Source organism: Stomoxys calcitrans, chromosome 2, assembly GCF_963082655.1.
Source record: "Stomoxys calcitrans chromosome 2, idStoCalc2.1, whole genome shotgun sequence".
Taxonomy (NCBI): domain Eukaryota; kingdom Metazoa; phylum Arthropoda; class Insecta; order Diptera; family Muscidae; genus Stomoxys; species Stomoxys calcitrans.
The window spans coordinates 129,968,852-129,986,471 of record NC_081553.1 but is presented as its reverse complement, the minus strand read 5'-3'; the positions used below and the strand labels follow the sequence as shown (position 1 = coordinate 129,986,471).

Sequence of the window (17,620 nt, the reverse complement as noted above, 5' to 3'; positions counted from 1 at the left end):
TCCTAAATAAATTCAAAGGAAAGGTGTTGGTTTCATCGTAGCTCTCTAATGAGGATGATTCCATCAAAACACTTAAAAAAACCGATAATTGCTCTTCTCTTGGTGTCCGGAAAGATAAAATGTTTTAATTTGTCAAGATTTTACAAATAATTCCGCAAATTTTGCACTAAACTTCTAACGTAGCAAATTTGCCAAAATTTTTGGGTTCCCGAACACAGCTATATTCATTTACAGGTATTGTCAGTTGCCCAACAACAAAATATTGAGTGCGCTCTCTGTTAAAATCGGTGATTAGTGCAACTCTGATTTTGTGTTGTTATGTGTGCGCTTGGTCGGCGTTTGAAATGGTTACCGGTTAGCTGTAGGGAGACAATCAGGGCTAGGGGCCTCAACCCGCCAAATCAAACCCTGCACACAAACATTGAAAATATGAGGGGACACTATTTCACTTACTAACTAGCGACTAAACACGAGAGGAAAAACATTTTACACAGGGATCTTGTTGTTACGATCCTACACTTGCCCTCCCAACCATGGTCCAAGGCGTCCTCTTACCCATTTTCTTCTTGGACCCCAAACACCACACACATTAGCACACGCACTTACTTCATCGCTTCACCCCCGCAAGTATAACAATTACCAACACATATTCTTTTCTGTTAAACACTTAAGAAATAATAAAATTTATTGAGTTTTTTAAGGGTATAGAAAAAATTTGAAAAAAATTCTTATATTAATATTACACTTTTAAAACGGCAAACAAAACACAAAGAACAATACCGTACAAATTAAAGAATGATCGAAAGAAGTTTTGGCTCCTTAATCTAGGGGGAGACCACTCAATTCACCTCTATCCCTTGTCCTAAGACGCTCTAATTGGCGCGAATATGCTACTTTTCCTATCTACTAAAAGAGCTCTCTTAACAGATCTCTGCCATTCATTTATAGCAGACCAAAACACAATTTAGAACAAAGTTTGGGGCTCATTGATTCCCTTAAGCCTTGTTTTCTGATTGGAACAGGTATTATTCTCTTCACAATATAGTTTTTTTCTTTTATTCTACGTTACTTCCTATATCTAAATGCCTAACCTATATTATTCATTTATAAGCTTTCTTTCATAAAATTTCCTGTTATTTAATTACTTAATCTATGTTTTTCTCTTTTCACTAGCCTTCTGGACGGTTGCCAGACAACTAGTTGGACACAGTTGAGGACACACGGACACACACAAATTGGTAATACTTTTTACCTTGATTCCCGTTTAAATCTGATTAGTGATTTGATTTTTGTTGTTCTCTTTCTTTTATTTTAGGACTGTCCGCGTGTGGTAGGCGTCTTACACAGCTCCTGGCCAGACATCACAAAAGGAATCACCGGCGGCACAGGCTTCCATACAATTTCGGCTTCACCGTGCACTACAAGGTAGATGTCTCAACCATTAACACCGTTCCCAGTCCGATGGCCTGATGGTTTATTGATTTTCCGCAATAAAATATCGCACTGGCCCCCTTTATAGCTAGGATGGCCAGTGCTATTCTCCAAATCACAGGAATCACTTTCTATACAGCAAAAGAAATGACAAAATCTCAAATCTACTACACATTTTTAGAAACTACAGTTCACTCACATTCAAATCTTGTCACACAATACACAAAAAAATTAAAATTAATTTGGTTTAACTGCCTTTTTATTCAACTGGACCACACAAACAAAGGTATTTTAATTAACCGGGCAAAACGATCACTTTACTTCTTCCCACGACTTCTCTTTGCTAAATGGCTTCTTTTTGGCCCCACCAGCTTATATAGGCCCATTTTCCTCCCGCCAAATGCCAATTTTCCACGATCGACCATTTTCCTCGTAACTTTCTTTTGGCCGCATTTTCTTTTCTCCAACAATACACCCCCTTTCTCTGTCACTCTTTCTTCAATGTCAGGGCCGGTATTTTGTTATGGTGAATGTTTATTCAGTATCAACCCTGGCCATTCAACCTTTAAATTAACGGACAACAGATTTGTCGGACAATTTGTCGCTATACACCAGTGCGACTTACCCCACGTCATCCATTAACTCTAAGCTCCTCTGACAATCTGGTGACACTTGCAGCCAACTTCATGTATTTCCACATTCACTCGCACGCCACCACCACCTCACAACATCAACCAGAAGCACGCCGGAGAGCACATAAGAAAATATATATTTAATTTTAAAAGAAAACACAATGTGCTCATCCATCTAGGAATATCTCCCTATTTGGATCGCCGTCCTAGTTTATTCATCGGTGGTGGCGTGCTTTGGCCATAACAATTCTAACATGTTAATTACCATAGCACCCCCCACCCCCTTACAGCTATCGTGGCCTCGCGACTGATTATTCGCCTAAGGATGGCCTGCAACAAAACATCGGGGATCGGCGAGGCTCCGCAGACGAAATCGATGTGCCAGGACAGGTAGGATTACCAACGTGGGGAACACCCACACCCGAGATGTCTCATGCCGGGCTCTAGACAACGAATGGTTGGTAACCATTTCCAGGTGAGTATATGCGTATTTCATATAAATGACAAAAACTGATTTCCCTTACAATCCACAGACCCAATGTTGTCGGCGTGTTGCTGTTCTTGACGCCGCGAAATGTAACCATCGCCCGGAACTCCTTGTCAAGATGGATGTGCGACAGACCACCGGCTCATGAAGATTGCTGTGTCATATCTCTACCTGACCACGTACGTGTCCCTCGACTCAGCCACTTTATGCAAGCATCATCTCGTCTTCCATTTCTCAGGTACCATAATCGTTGTGGTTGTCTAGTTTGTGTTCGTAGACGATAGTTTCTATTTTGTTTAAATACCACTTTACCAAAGGGCAACGAATGAGTTGTTTCTCGCTCATGATAACCATGGTCAACAGACAGACGTTGGCCACTACCTTGTGTTTATGCATTTGTTGCTCTTGGGCGAATATGATAGTGAAAATAAATCATTGATATGCTAATCGACATATACTGTTTATATGAGCGCAATTTGAGGATGAAATAGTTGTTGTCCCTATTTACAAAACTTGATGTAGCGTTACAGTAGGCTCAGTTGACAGATTTCCTTTATAGAAATATCAAATAAACCAACTATAAAGCTTCTTTTTGTTTTGTGAATACTGGTGGTAGGCTTTTATGAATATCAGACATGCAAAATGTGTTTATTGGTGCCGCAAAGAAACTCGGATTCTATGCCTATACATTGACCTCATAAAAATAACAGGCAACTTGGCGTTGAGACGATCGTCGGCCTTTACTCATATGTTGTAAGCCTTTTGCTATGAAAAGTCTCTATGAAGCAGTGACATAGTGGTGGTTGTTTTTTTGTCTTGTCGTGGCAGATGTAAGGTCGTTGGAAAATCCAGAAATGACCCAAAATGTTATAGTTGTAAAAAAAAGTGGTTCATAACAAGTGGTATGTAAAGTTTAACACCTACAAAAATACAATGTGTGGAGTATACCACGTATACCATATTGTCTTAGAAAAGTGTGTTTACTCATGCAGCTCACTTTGAGGTCTACGGTACGCAATTAGCAATTTTTTTTTGGTGGCATGAAATACAATGCAGTTAAGATGTTTACTGGCATATTGTTGGAAGTAGAGCGATAGTTTGATATGGGATTGCGGTGACACCAATGTTTGGTTTTAAGAATTACGATAGGACAAAAAAAAATTATTCTCCTTAAAACAACATGGAAATCGTAATCCTCAACCCTAGTGGCATATTACCCACGGTTAAAACTTACTATCCAATGAAAATGTTTATTTAAGTAGGAACTTTATTAGCTAACAGATAATTTGAAGTAAGTGTCCATGACAGGCATCATAAAAATGAGTCGTTCATAGGCGAATTTGGTCCAAACTATCAGATCTGATAGTTATGCTAATTTACGTCGTAATTTGGTATATTTGCTTGTTCTTCATGCTGAAACATATTTTACTGACTGAATTCAAATTCAAATTTTGGATTCAATTGAATTCAAATTTTTGGAAAAGTATTGTGCTTTTGACAGACGGACGGATTGATATTGGATGAACCTTTAATCTTAGCGGATTGGTTTTTCTAATTGCTCTAAATGAAATGACTGGTTTAGGGATGATATTATTGGGCAATGTATATAAAAGAAACAACCCAACAGGTAAGTGTGTTAGGCGAATGCCGGATCAGGGTTATCCTTGTGTGAACTACATGTATGAGCACAGTAGCACAACGAAACAGCGTTTATAATGCAACAACATCTTACTGAAATTGAGAGTAAGATCCATATATCTGGAAGCTATGTTAAGACTATTTATCACATGCTGGTGATGACTTAAGTCGTATGAAATGGAACGGGTTGAAAGATTAAAACACAAGTTAAAACAAATTATTAGCATAGTTCGAACATGACTACCTACGTTCAGTCAAGAAATTGCTAAGGAATTTCATCAGAAAAACTCACTGTATAATACTTAGTTTGGACTTTATCTGTTTCCAGTGACTTAACAGGCGATCATCTCGAATTAGTTCTATCTCTTAAGATCCTTAACATGACATATACCTATTGGCTTTCCGTTTAGATCCTCAAGGGAATACATATTCTTACCTATGGGCTTCACAATACGGCATTTTATGAATTTTCGGGCGAATTTAGCGTTGAAGTTTTTTCCGAAGTCGCTTAATACATGGTTTCTTTTGTATACCTCCTGTCCAGGAGAAAACGTTACTATACGAGCCCTCGCATTGTATCTTTTGGCGCTCCGTTCATAAGCCTGGTGCATGTTTTGTTTAATTCTATTGCGAATTAGGTCCATTCTGTCACTTCTGTTCAATTGGATGATCTCGTGATCTAACATAGAGTGCAATTTTCGGGCCAGTTTGTAATCAGATCCATGTGTGTACATATTGTACCCGAATAGGGCGAAAAATGGGGTTACCCCTGTCGCACTATGAACTGCTGTTCTGAGGGCACACTCGATGTCCGTCAGGTATAGATCCCAGTCTCTGTGATCATTTTCAAGGTAGGCTCGGATTGCTGCCAACACCGATTGGTTAACACGTTCGGATGCATTGGACTGTGGGGCATAGGGAGCAGTTTGTAGGTGGTTAATACCATACGTCTCTATCATGTCTTTAAACGTTTTCGATATGAACTGGGCCCCGTTGTCACTATGCAACGTTTCGGGTACGCCAAACTTTCGGAATATATCCTGTACCAAGAATTTCACCACATTGGAAGCTGTTGCTTCCCGCATCGCTTTCAAGAACGTGAACTTGCTGAAATGGTCTACCACAATGAAAATAAAAGCATTGCCACTTTTCGAGCGTGGATATTTACCCAAGAAATCTATATAAATTTTTTGAAAAGGACGTTGGGTTACCACCTCGTCGCCGAGCGTAGGCTGTGTGTACTCATTTGTGGGTTTGGTCTCCTTGCATACCGTGCAATTGGTGACGTATTGTCGCACTTGTGACGCCATTTGCGGCCAGTAGTATTTCTCCTTCAACCGATGCAACGTCTTCGATATGCCTCCATGGGCAGCTGTAGTGTTGTCATGCGCTTGTTCGATTAGTGCATGCGTTAACGTCTCAGGGATCCACAGTTTCCATTGGAATTCTTGTATATCAGGATCATACGTTGCATGGGCCTTCTTAAATATCATGTTATCGATAATCTTGAGATCAGGCAATTTCTCTTGGTTGCTTTTCACAACCTCTCGAAGCTCTTTATATGTGTCACTGTCAAACTCAGTGGTCTGGAAGTCCAAGACTTGGTCCATTTCGATCTCGTCAGCTGTGGGTAGTCGTGAGAGCATATCCGCTACCACATTTTCCTTCCCCTTTCGATGCTCAATGTTGAAGCTATACCCCTGGAGTTGCAGTGACCAACGAGCTAAACGACCGCTGAGATCCTTCAGGTTCATCAGCCATTGCAAACTCGCATGATCGGTGATAACGGTGAACTCCATGAGCTCCACATATGGTCGGAATTTGCGGATGGCCATCACAGCTGCGAGACACTCCTTTTCAGTGACGCTATAGTTTTTCTGGCATTTATTGAGCTTCTGAGAGTAGAATGCTATGGGGTGTTCCTCCCCATCACCGCTTAGCTGGAATAACACAGCACCTATCCCGTATTCCGATGCATCACATTGGATATAAAATCTCTTAGAGAAATCGGCGTGACGTAACACTGGTGCGGAGGTTAATGCCTTTTTGAGTCTCTCAAAAGCTTTTATCGCGCTGTCATCGATGATAAACTTGGTGGACTTTTTTAGTGTGTCGGTGAGTGGGGCTGAGATAGTGGCGAAGTCTTTAATGAACCTGCGGTACCACCCTGCAGTTCCGAGGAAACTTCTGACCTCTCTTGCATTTTTGGGCACCTTGATCTTCTTAATGGCCTCAATCTTTTCAGGGTCGGTTCTTAAAATCCCTTCGCCCACAATAAAACCCAAATATTTCAACTGACGGAAGCAAAACTGGGATTTTTTTAATCCTATAGTCAGGTTGGCTTTCTTTAGGCATTCGGCTACTTCGTTTAGCAAACGCAGATGCTCATCAAAATCACTTGATATGATCAACAGATCGTCCAAGTACACCAAGACATTCTCCTTAAGTCGTTGGGGAATGACTTTGTCCATCAAACGGCATAATCTCTGGGCGGCATTGCACAAGCCAAAAGGCATCACACGAAATTGATACAATGGGCGACCTGGGACCGTAAAGGCGGTATATGACTTGCTCTGTTCGTCTAACTCGATCTGCCAGAACGCGTATTTAAGATCCACACTGCTAATATAGAACGTTTCATCTATACGGCTTAAAATGCCGTCTATATTCTGCAGTGGATAAGCGTCTTTCACCGTGAGTTTATTGAGTTTCCGAGCGTCCAGACAGAATCGGTTTTTACCCGGTTTTCTTACCACCGTTGTTCGGTTACTCCACGGGCTTTCACTCTCCTCTATGACGTTTAATGCCAGCATATTATCCACTTCTTGATAAGTTATTGTCTGAATTGCAGGTGACATGGGATAATGACGGTCTTTCACGGGCTCTGCCCCATCAATTAGTTTTATAGAATGCTTTTCCAAGGTGGTACACCCTAGACCATGTTCTTCGAAGGTTGTGAACTTCCCGACAACCTCGTTTAGACGTTTAGCTTGCTCAGGTGACAGCTCGTGTGGGTTCAATCGATGTTCGGCATTGGTATCTGCCATATCCTTCGTGACCTTTTCAATATTTATTTCCGACACGCCTAATACGTCCGGGGCTAGTTGAAACAGTCGCCAAAAGTCTATGCCTAGATATAAGCGTTGCTCCAAATCGGGACATAGGTATAACGTTATGTCTTTGGATTCCCCTTTATATTCTAAGGCAGTCTTTATCTTTCCTAACACTCGATATAACTTTCCACCCGCTGTGCTAACACTGCTGGACATGGGTATAATTGGAATTCCCATTTCTTCAATGAACTCCCTACAACCTTGTCCAAACAAGCTTACTGAAGCACCGGTGTCGAGCAGACCTTGAATGATCTCTCCTTGAATTGTTACGTTCGCAAAAACTCTGGGGTCATTTCTGATCTTTACTACTTTCGAGATCGCATCTATCAATAATCTCCTTTGTAGGCGCCATTGTTTTGCTTTCTGTCTAAGTTTGATAATTTTGTTGGGTACCGTGTGAATTTCAGAGTTAAAAATCCTTTCTCTTACTTTTTCATAGTTTTGTTTCCTTATATCTAGTGGAATATAATGCCTTTGGGCTGTGGTAAAATCTACAGAAATACTCTTATCCTTATTCTTCGCTGATTTATTATTATCATTACGTAAAATCTTAACTATCTTATCTTCTACTTTTTGTGGGGTATCAAATTGTCGGACGGACGAGGTTCCCCTCTCTTCTCTCCGCCCCTTTTCTGGTTTCCCTGTAAACATATCGGGCATTTAGGCGTCACGGTGTCTGGTTTACCACACCTGTAACAGAATAATTTCCGGAATTCTGCCTGACAATCCATGAACATGTGTCCAGGTTCCCGGCAATTCCAGCATATAATTTGAGATCTAGCCTGGTTTTGCACTCGAAGTGCTGAAACATTCTCTTCCAGACTTTCAAGATCCTCCCCTTCTGGACATTCTACTTCTTGTTCGCATATCTCACTCACATGCCTAGCGGGTCGTTGTGGGACTGGTAGTGGCCGATTTTCACGTCTGGGGAAATGACGCTCCGCCTCTATACATTCAATCCGCAACTGTTCAACCGAAGATATAGTCATCTGGTAAACATGACGTTTTATATCTTCCCTTATGTTGCCTTTTAATATTTTAATCATTTCATGCTCACGGATAGGTTGCATCAATCTAGAGCGTAATATTCCCATCTCATGGAAATAATTGTTGACAGATTCAGTATGCCTTTGTTTTCGTTCCAACAACTCCCGCAAAATGTCGAATTTCGATTGTGGAGTTTGATACTGGCTTATCAGTGCGTGTTTTAGACCATCCCAATCTGTATCGATACTATTTTGGCGGTGTAACCAGTACCATTCCCTGGCTTGGCCAGATACTAAGAATGAAAATGCCCTTAAAACTTCGGCCCAAGGGATACCGTACTGAGCTCGCATCAATTCAAGTCTATAAATAAAATCATTGACTCTTATTTCGCGGGGGTCCCCGCTAAAGTTCAAACCCAACTTATCTACGCGTATGCGGAGAGGCTCGTTATTAGTATACACTGCCGGAGCATCATTCCGATTGGTCGATGGGGTCGTAGTGGGGTATTGTACGACTGGGTGAATATTTCCCTGAAGTACTGAAGACATGTTGTTCTCAGAATTATGGATCGGTCTCTCTACATTAGTAGAACTCGAAGCACTGGATATGGGCATAGGCGTATTCTCCCTTGGCGGTATGGCTGATTGTGAGCGGACCATTCCGGTTAGGTCATTCACACCTTTGGCCAAAGACGCTATCATCCTCCTTACTTCTGCCATTTCTTCATTAACCATATCCTTGACTTGTCGCTCTAAGGACCTTTGGACGGTCGCAGCCCCTCCTTGAACCTGACCGTTCGACTCTTGTGCCAATGTCTCGTTTGCCTCAGTACTTGACGGATGACCGCCATTGGCAGGCACATTTACATTATTTTGAACTCTATTCATTATAGAACTAGAGAGATCTCTTACTTGAAACCCATCCACGTTCGCGTTTGGTTCAGCCATTTCGTCCTCTACGCCTACACGTCTTTGCTTACTATTTTTGGGGAAATACAATGATCTATTCAAATCAAATGACTCTGTTAGTGTTCTTTTCTTTGAGCGAGTATTGTAACTCATGCCTCAGTTGCACAGCGATACACAAAAAATCGTTCTAACCGCTGGCCGTAAACTAAATTATTATAATTATTATTATTTATTTATTTATTGTTTTTTGTATTAAATAAAATAATGACACTTAGTTTTAACAATATCAAACAATATGACAATAAATATTACAGACGTCAATTGCTAATTCTAAACACATAAAGTACTTAGTATACAAATGCTACAAACGTAAAATTTCAAATCTGAACATAAATTTGTGGGGGCGTTGCTTTCTCAGAAGCACTGCGTGCGTTTTGTGTGGTTTCTCCTTAATAAAGGACAAAAATAACAGTGCCCTCCATTGGAGGTGTAAAAAATGTTTTCCTAGACAATCTTAATAGCTGTACACTTGCAAAATTAACACTTACTTCTATGCCCATGACATTTCCTAAAATCTTCATCTTAATGAAACGCTCATGGCTGACGGTACTAACAATACACTGACTTTCAAACCGACACGTCGATTGAAACGGCTATTGCACTTTTCCCAAAATTGAAGCTATATTGTGTCATTCATTGTGCCTTTGTAAAACACAAATCAAAAATTGTAAAGCAAAACTTGGACATTAACAAAACATTCGTCATCCTACTGGGAACTAACGAGTTATTGCACATGTCCGTTGTAACTGGAGAAAATATTTCTTTTTTAACCTACTAGATCTAATATTGCACTTCATAAATGGTTTTTCACCAACTTGGATGCAATAAAATATCACAGTTCGTTAAAAAATTGAAATGTTTCTTTGATCTATTTCTAAAACTCTAGCATTCTATGGCTATGTGCGTCGGTTTTATTGCACAGATTTAACTAACCTAACATCACCGCGTTCAAAGGCGTTATTTACATCGCCATTTTAAAACGCGCATCAGGTACTTTCTTCTTACTTTTCCTTTGGGCGCCATCTCTGTTATGTGTGCGCTTGGTCGGCGTTTGAAATGGTTACCGGTTAGCTGTAGGGAGACAATCAGGGCTAGGGGCCTCAACCCGCCAAATCAAACCCTGCACACAAACATTGAAAATATGAGGGGACACTATTTCACTTACTAACTAGCGACTAAACACGAGAGGAAAAACATTTTACACAGGGATCTTGTTGTTACGATCCTACACTTGCCCTCCCAACCATGGTCCAAGGCGTCCTCTTACCCATTTTCTTCTTGGACCCCAAACACCACACACATTAGCACACGCACTTACTTCATCGCTTCACCCCCGCAAGTATAACAATTACCAACACATATTCTTTTCTGTTAAACACTTAAGAAATAATAAAATTTATTGAGTTTTTTAAGGGTATAGAAAAAATTTGAAAAAAATTCTTATATTAATATTACACTTTTAAAACGGCAAACAAAACACAAAGAACAATACCGTACAAATTAAAGAATGATCGAAAGAAGTTTTGGCTCCTTAATCTAGGGGGAGACCACTCAATTCACCTCTATCCCTTGTCCTAAGACGCTCTAATTGGCGCGAATATGCTACTTTTCCTATCTACTAAAAGAGCTCTCTTAACAGATCTCTGCCATTCATTTATAGCAGACCAAAACACAATTTAGAACAAAGTTTGGGGCTCATTGATTCCCTTAAGCCTTGTTTTCTGATTGGAACAGGTATTATTCTCTTCACAATATAGTTTTTTTCTTTTATTCTACGTTACTTCCTATATCTAAATGCCTAACCTATATTATTCATTTATAAGCTTTCTTTCATAAAATTTCCTGTTATTTAATTACTTAATCTATGTTTTTCTCTTTTCACTAGCCTTCTGGACGGTTGCCAGACAACTAGTTGGACACAGTTGAGGACACACGGACACACACAAATTGGTAATACTTTTTACCTTGATTCCCGTTTAAATCTGATTAGTGATTTGATTTTTGTTGTTCTCTTTCTTTTATTTTAGGACTGTCCGCGTGTGGTAGGCGTCTTACACAGCTCCTGGCCAGACATCACAAAAGGAATCACCGGCGGCACAGGCTTCCATACAATTTCGGCTTCACCGTGCACTACAAGGTAGATGTCTCAACCATTAACACCGTTCCCAGTCCGATGGCCTGATGGTTTATTGATTTTCCGCAATAAAATATCGCACTGGCCCCCTTTATAGCTAGGATGGCCAGTGCTATTCTCCAAATCACAGGAATCACTTTCTATACAGCAAAAGAAATGACAAAATCTCAAATCTACTACACATTTTTAGAAACTACAGTTCACTCACATTCAAATCTTGTCACACAATACACAAAAAAATTAAAATTAATTTGGTTTAACTGCCTTTTTATTCAACTGGACCACACAAACAAAGGTATTTTAATTAACCGGGCAAAACGATCACTTTACTTCTTCCCACGACTTCTCTTTGCTAAATGGCTTCTTTTTGGCCCCACCAGCTTATATAGGCCCATTTTCCTCCCGCCAAATGCCAATTTTCCACGATCGACCATTTTCCTCGTAACTTTCTTTTGGCCGCATTTTCTTTTCTCCAACAATACACCCCCTTTCTCTGTCACTCTTTCTTCAATGTCAGGGCCGGTATTTTGTTATGGTGAATGTTTATTCAGTATCAACCCTGGCCATTCAACCTTTAAATTAACGGACAACAGATTTGTCGGACAATTTGTCGCTATACACCAGTGCGACTTACCCCACGTCATCCATTAACTCTAAGCTCCTCTGACAATCTGGTGACACTTGCAGCCAACTTCATGTATTTCCACATTCACTCGCACGCCACCACCACCTCACAACATCAACCAGAAGCACGCCGGAGAGCACATAAGAAAATATATATTTAATTTTAAAAGAAAACACAATGTGCTCATCCATCTAGGAATATCTCCCTATTTGGATCGCCGTCCTAGTTTATTCATCGGTGGTGGCGTGCTTTGGCCATAACAATTCTAACATGTTAATTACCATAGCACCCCCCACCCCCTTACAGCTATCGTGGCCTCGCGACTGATTATTCGCCTAAGGATGGCCTGCAACAGTGTATGGAACTATTGTATTGTAGTTCCTAACTATAATACAAAACGCTACGGTACACTACTTGGTAATTATGTCGTGGTTTGTAGTCATGACGCTACGTCTTAGTTGTATCATGTTCACGTAATTTTTTTGACGAAAGATTTTTGTTATTCTGCTAATGACGCTACTAATGCTGTCGTACAATGCTTTTCATACAAATTTCATTGCACTGCGCTATATAGTACTAAAATAAAACACAGCTATTGCTTCCCAGGTTATTTGCCCATCAGTTATCGTTTGATATCGATAACTATCCAGTACAAATTTGCATTGGAATTCTGCCTATTATACCTGGATTGCACTGCAATAAAATAAAACCCAACATTGAATAGGTCCATAAGAGAAATACACATAGCGTAAATCATGTGTTTTCATATATATATACATATATCGATAACTGTCTAGTGTGGATTTTTAGTGCAAAATTTGGAGGAAAGGAAAAATAAAACGGACCTTATGTACGCTAACGGCAGATGAGTTTTATTTTTTTTATTAAAAATATTTAAATTCAAATTGTAGAATACATAATTCGCTTGCATGCATTTTGGCAATAAAAACTATGTTCAATTCAGCTGCGAACTTTATAGCAAATAGTGTCAATAGACGAAAACACATTGTAGGTACGTAAACAACCGATCTTCAAATCTTAGCAATTTAAGGTGCAAGTTTTATTGATTTCAGCTTTATACTGATATCGTGATAGAAATACATATAAGTCTGGCGACGTGAATGGTAATGATGGAAAAGGCAACCCTGTGGAAGACTATCTTTATGCTCATTTCATTAGCGGCAGTAGCTTTTTCTACTGCACCACCATTACCTTTAAACAACCAGCAAGAACAAATGGTCAATGAGTTAATAAATAGGACATTGGGATCCCATAAATCCGCCTTCATTGTATCTATCGATTCGAATATGCCATTCCGTTCATATGCCATAGAGACAACAAAGGCAAAAGTTCACATACAGGCATACGACGGAATATCTGCTGCAAAAGGATTTCATTATTATCTTCAACATTTCTTAAATAAGAGTGTCTACTGGTACAACGATCGAGTGGAAATCAACGACTTTGAAATCGTGCCAAATATATCGATATCATCCAAATGCGAAAGTCCATTCATATATTACCAAAATGTTTGTGCATGGGGATATAGCTATGTCTGGTGGAGTTGGACTACTTGGATTAAACACATAGATTGGATGGCAATGATGGGTGTTAGCCTAACAATAGCTCCCATACAGGAGCAACTGTGGCATGAAACATATTTAGAACTTGGACTGACGGAGCAAGAAATCAACGAGCACATGTCTGGGCCGGCATTTCTGCCTTGGCTTCGTATGGGCAATATTCGTGGTTGGGCCGGGCCAATGCCATCAACTCTTCGAAAATTGCAAATGATACTTCAAAGAAAAATCATCGAAAGACAAAGGGCGTTTGGCATGAAAGTTGCTGTTCCATCATTTTCTGGTTATGTGCCAATTGCTATGAAAAGGATTTTTCCCAACGTTTCATTCATTGTAGCTGATACATGGAACAGATTTCCAAGTCCATATTGTTGCAGCCTGTTTTTAAACCCATTTGAACCATTGTTTAAATCAATATCACAGGTTTTTCTGCGCAAGGTAATAAGAAGTTACGGTAGTGACGGACTGTATTTTGCTGATCCATTTAACGAAATGCAGCCACAACATTCCGACGCCAACTATTTACACGAGACTTCCAAACATATATTTTATTCAATGTATAGCGTGGACAGACGTGCTATATGGCTGATGCAAGGATGGATGTTTGCATCGGACAGCATTTTTTGGACAAATGACAAGATCAAAACATTTCTAACTGCAGTGCCCAAAGGTCGTTTACTGATATTGGACTTACAGAGTGAGCAGTTCCCCCAATATGAAGTAACACAATCGTATTATGGACAGCCCTTTATTTGGTGTATGCTACATAACTTTGGAGGCACGTTGGGAATGCACGGAACAGCAGATGGCGTTAATGAAGGAATACGAAAAGCTAGGACTATGGTGAATAGCACAATGGTTGGTGTTGGCATAACACCAGAAGGTATTAATCAAAATTATGTCATGTATGCGCTGGCGTTAGAGCGTGCTTGGCAAAGAGACGATTTCAATTTGACAATTTGGTTTAATACGTATTGTAACCTAAGGTATGGCATTGTTGACTCCAAATTACATGGAGCCTGGCAGTTGCTTAGGAATTCTGTATACTCCTATAGGGGTTTGGAAAAGATCCACGGCAAATACATGATTGCCCGACGACCTTCTATACGTTTGAAAGCCACAATATGGTATAATATTTCCGATATATACAACGCAGGCTCCAGAATGCTTGAAACTAATTCTAGTATACCTACTAACTACTATTATGAATACCGTCATGATTTGGTAGATGTAACCAGACAATTTCTGCAAGTGCTATTCGAACAAATGTATATGGGACTTATGAAGGCGTACAAAACAAAAAATTCACTACAATTTGAATGTTTCGTTATTACAATGCAGGACATATTGTCAGATATGGAGAAAATTTTGGCCACACATCAAAACTTCCTTTTGGGCCCATGGATCGAGGAGGCAAAAAAATGGTCTACAAATTCCAATGAAAAGGAGTTGTACGAATTTAATGCTCGCAACCAGATAACGCTTTGGGGTCCTACAGGTGAAATTGTAGACTATGCCACTAAGCAATGGTCTGGGATAGTCCAAGACTTTTTCCAGCCCAGATGGAAACTTTTCCTAGATAACTTGCGCATTAGTCTGTATGAGAATCTGCCATTCAACTCAACTACCTTTTCTTATAACGTATTTCAATTAATTGAATATCCATTCAATTACCAGAAAAAGATATACCCCATTGATGAGTGTGGCGATACATTCCGAACATCAAAAGACATTTTTAACAAATGGTTTGGATATTTTGGAGAAGAAAATGTAGTCATTAGTCCTTGCCCACCGCGAAAACAAGACTGCACATAGATTCGCTATTGAAAAAATTGTCGATCACCTAAGCTTGTCTCAAAAGAGCAATAAACACATCATGAAAACATTCATGTATCTACATATATTTACAAAGAAAAAAATACAAAGCTTACAATCCTACTTAAAAATATTTATGCTTGTGATTTGTTTACCTAGTCCCATAAAATACGTTAACCTCATTGCATAAATGCTGATTGCCTATGCTACGACAAGGCGAGTTGTTGGCGCCTTTAAATAGCCACTGGATATAACGTTCCCGCGGCGATCGCTTCTATGGACCGGAACGACCTTGCTTACATATGGAGATTGAAGAGGATCGCCACATCCACATACAAATGTAGTTACAACAACACTTTTTTTTTAACTTTTTCCAATTAAGCTTGCACGCCTATTGACCAATGCACAATTGGGTGGATACCGTGCAGGATTATCAGCGCTTCACAAGCGAAGGGCTCGACAAGACTGAGAACATCAGGTAATATGAGAAGGAAAGGGTGAAGATCGATGCCTACGGGAATGGAGGAAGCGTAACGTCCAGGTAAGAGTGAGATGGGGGCTGAATGCGCTCTACTCCTGCTGAAACCGGGGACGGTTCACTGGATGTTAATGGCGGATGATCAATTTGGTACGGTCTAGTTTTAAGCTCTTTGGAGTGCTGAATGCTCCTTTTTTATACACGGATTGAAATTCTGGGAATAATATACGAGTTTCTGATACCGTGTAACTTGTTTTAAGTATAGCTGCACGGAGACGATTTCGATGGGGGAGCAGCCGCTAAATTGGACTGGGACAATCAGGTGGCGCTGAAGTCACCGGCGTCAGGCTTTGCGATGTCTAGACTGGTTAAAAGATGCAATTAGCTTATTTATGGGTAGGCTGTACGCTTGATTCTGTTAAGTGCCCAGATCCAGGAACTCTTCGTCCAGAGGGATCTGGGTCTGAGTTGAGTGGTTCTGGCTGGGCAGTTAAATAGGTGACGTGTGTCGTGTGGTCCCTGGTCACAATCGGGACATACATCTTGCACTTCGGCATCAATCCTTGCTCTGAGGCGGCTGTATCTGCCGGAATGTAATTGAGCCAGAACTACTCTGGTTTGCCGTAGAATGTCAATTTCTTCAGGTGCAATGGAAGTAGGTCGTCCTCCAAGGACTACATTCAGCCTGTAACTATTTACCGCATCTGCCACCGTGTCTGCATGTATGTTCTCTGGACCCGCTTGATCTAGCGGTTCTCTCTTGTAGCGCGAACCTCATGTAGATCTACCTTAAGTCTTCTGGGCGGTGGATGCCTATCCACAAGATGATTTGGATGGTCTGTGCCCAATAGGATCTTTGTCTCCTGATGGAGGTGGTCCACATGAGAACAGCCCATCGCAGTTCGGAGGGCGGTATTCTAACAGACACAGAGCTGACGAGATTACACTGGCGCTGCATAACTTACCACAGACAGACCAATGCTTTGTATGAAGTCAACAAATTTTCTTTGTCAGCACCCCAAGTGCTGCCGGCAAGTGACTTGAGGACCTTGCTTTTACTTTTGACTTTATCGCAAATTGCTGTGGGATGTGGGAAGAATGTGTAAGAGCTGTCAAATGTGACGCCAAGTATTTTGGGACAACTGATGGTCGGAATCATTTCTCCATTGACCATCACAGTCAGCTCTGCATTCATCTATGCGTATTTGTAGTTTTTGTTGTTGGCGCAGTGTTTTACTCTGAGGCGGCAGCCCTTTCCGATGAAGGACTCTATCGGGTCAATCCGGTACGTACAACCGGCTGTCATGCTATTGCGTATTTGCAGTGAACAATGTCGGAGAAGATTTGGTGGAGAACTCCCTGTTTCACTTTAGCTTCGACTCTTAACCCTAAATTCCACAAATTACTGGTGAACACACAGTTAATTAGTGTCCCAGCGCCTCAGGCCTGGCTGGAGGGACGTTTTGGCGATGTCCTCAAATAGTTTGGCATGGATGACAGTGTCGAATGTCTTCGATAGTAACAGTGCCACGAGGACCGTCCTTTCACATGGCCTGGGGTGATTGAACCCACGTTAAATGTGTGCGGTGATGGCATGCAAAGCTGTTATTGTGCTATGCAGACTTTGAAATCCATGCTGATGCTTGGCGAATGAAAATTCTCCTACGAGGCTCCGGACTAGTAATACCTCAAGCGTCTTGGCTACAGGTGAGAAAAGGGAGATCGGTCTGGA

At 40.7% G+C, this 17,620-nt stretch overlaps 1 protein-coding gene and 2 long non-coding RNA genes across 3 annotated transcripts; all 3 read left to right on the top strand.

Annotated features, from left to right (window-relative positions):
• The first annotated feature begins 714 nt into the window (after window positions 1–714).
• On the top strand, window positions 715–1,672 carry LOC131995021 (uncharacterized). Its single transcript, XR_009397071.1, has 2 exons — window positions 715–1,238; window positions 1,316–1,672. It is a non-coding gene; the product is annotated as an uncharacterized LOC131995021 (long non-coding RNA).
• A 463-nt stretch (window positions 1,673–2,135) lies between these two features.
• Window positions 2,136–3,001, top strand: LOC131995020 (uncharacterized). The gene is made up of 2 exons (XR_009397070.1): window positions 2,136–2,538; window positions 2,597–3,001. It is a non-coding gene; the product is annotated as an uncharacterized LOC131995020 (long non-coding RNA).
• Window positions 3,002–13,109: 10,108 nt separating this feature from the next.
• On the top strand, window positions 13,110–15,541 carry LOC106085901 (alpha-N-acetylglucosaminidase). Its single transcript, XM_059363774.1, has one exon. The coding sequence runs from the start codon at window positions 13,137–13,139 to the stop codon at window positions 15,408–15,410; it is 2,274 nt and encodes a 757-aa protein (XP_059219757.1). The 5' UTR covers window positions 13,110–13,136; the 3' UTR covers window positions 15,411–15,541.
• The last annotated feature ends 2,079 nt before the right edge of the window (window positions 15,542–17,620 follow it).

Coding starts and splice junctions, on each gene's coding strand:
- LOC106085901 (XM_059363774.1), top strand. CDS start 13,137: ATGGTAATGATGGAAAAGGCAACCCTGTGGAAGACTATCTTTATGCTC.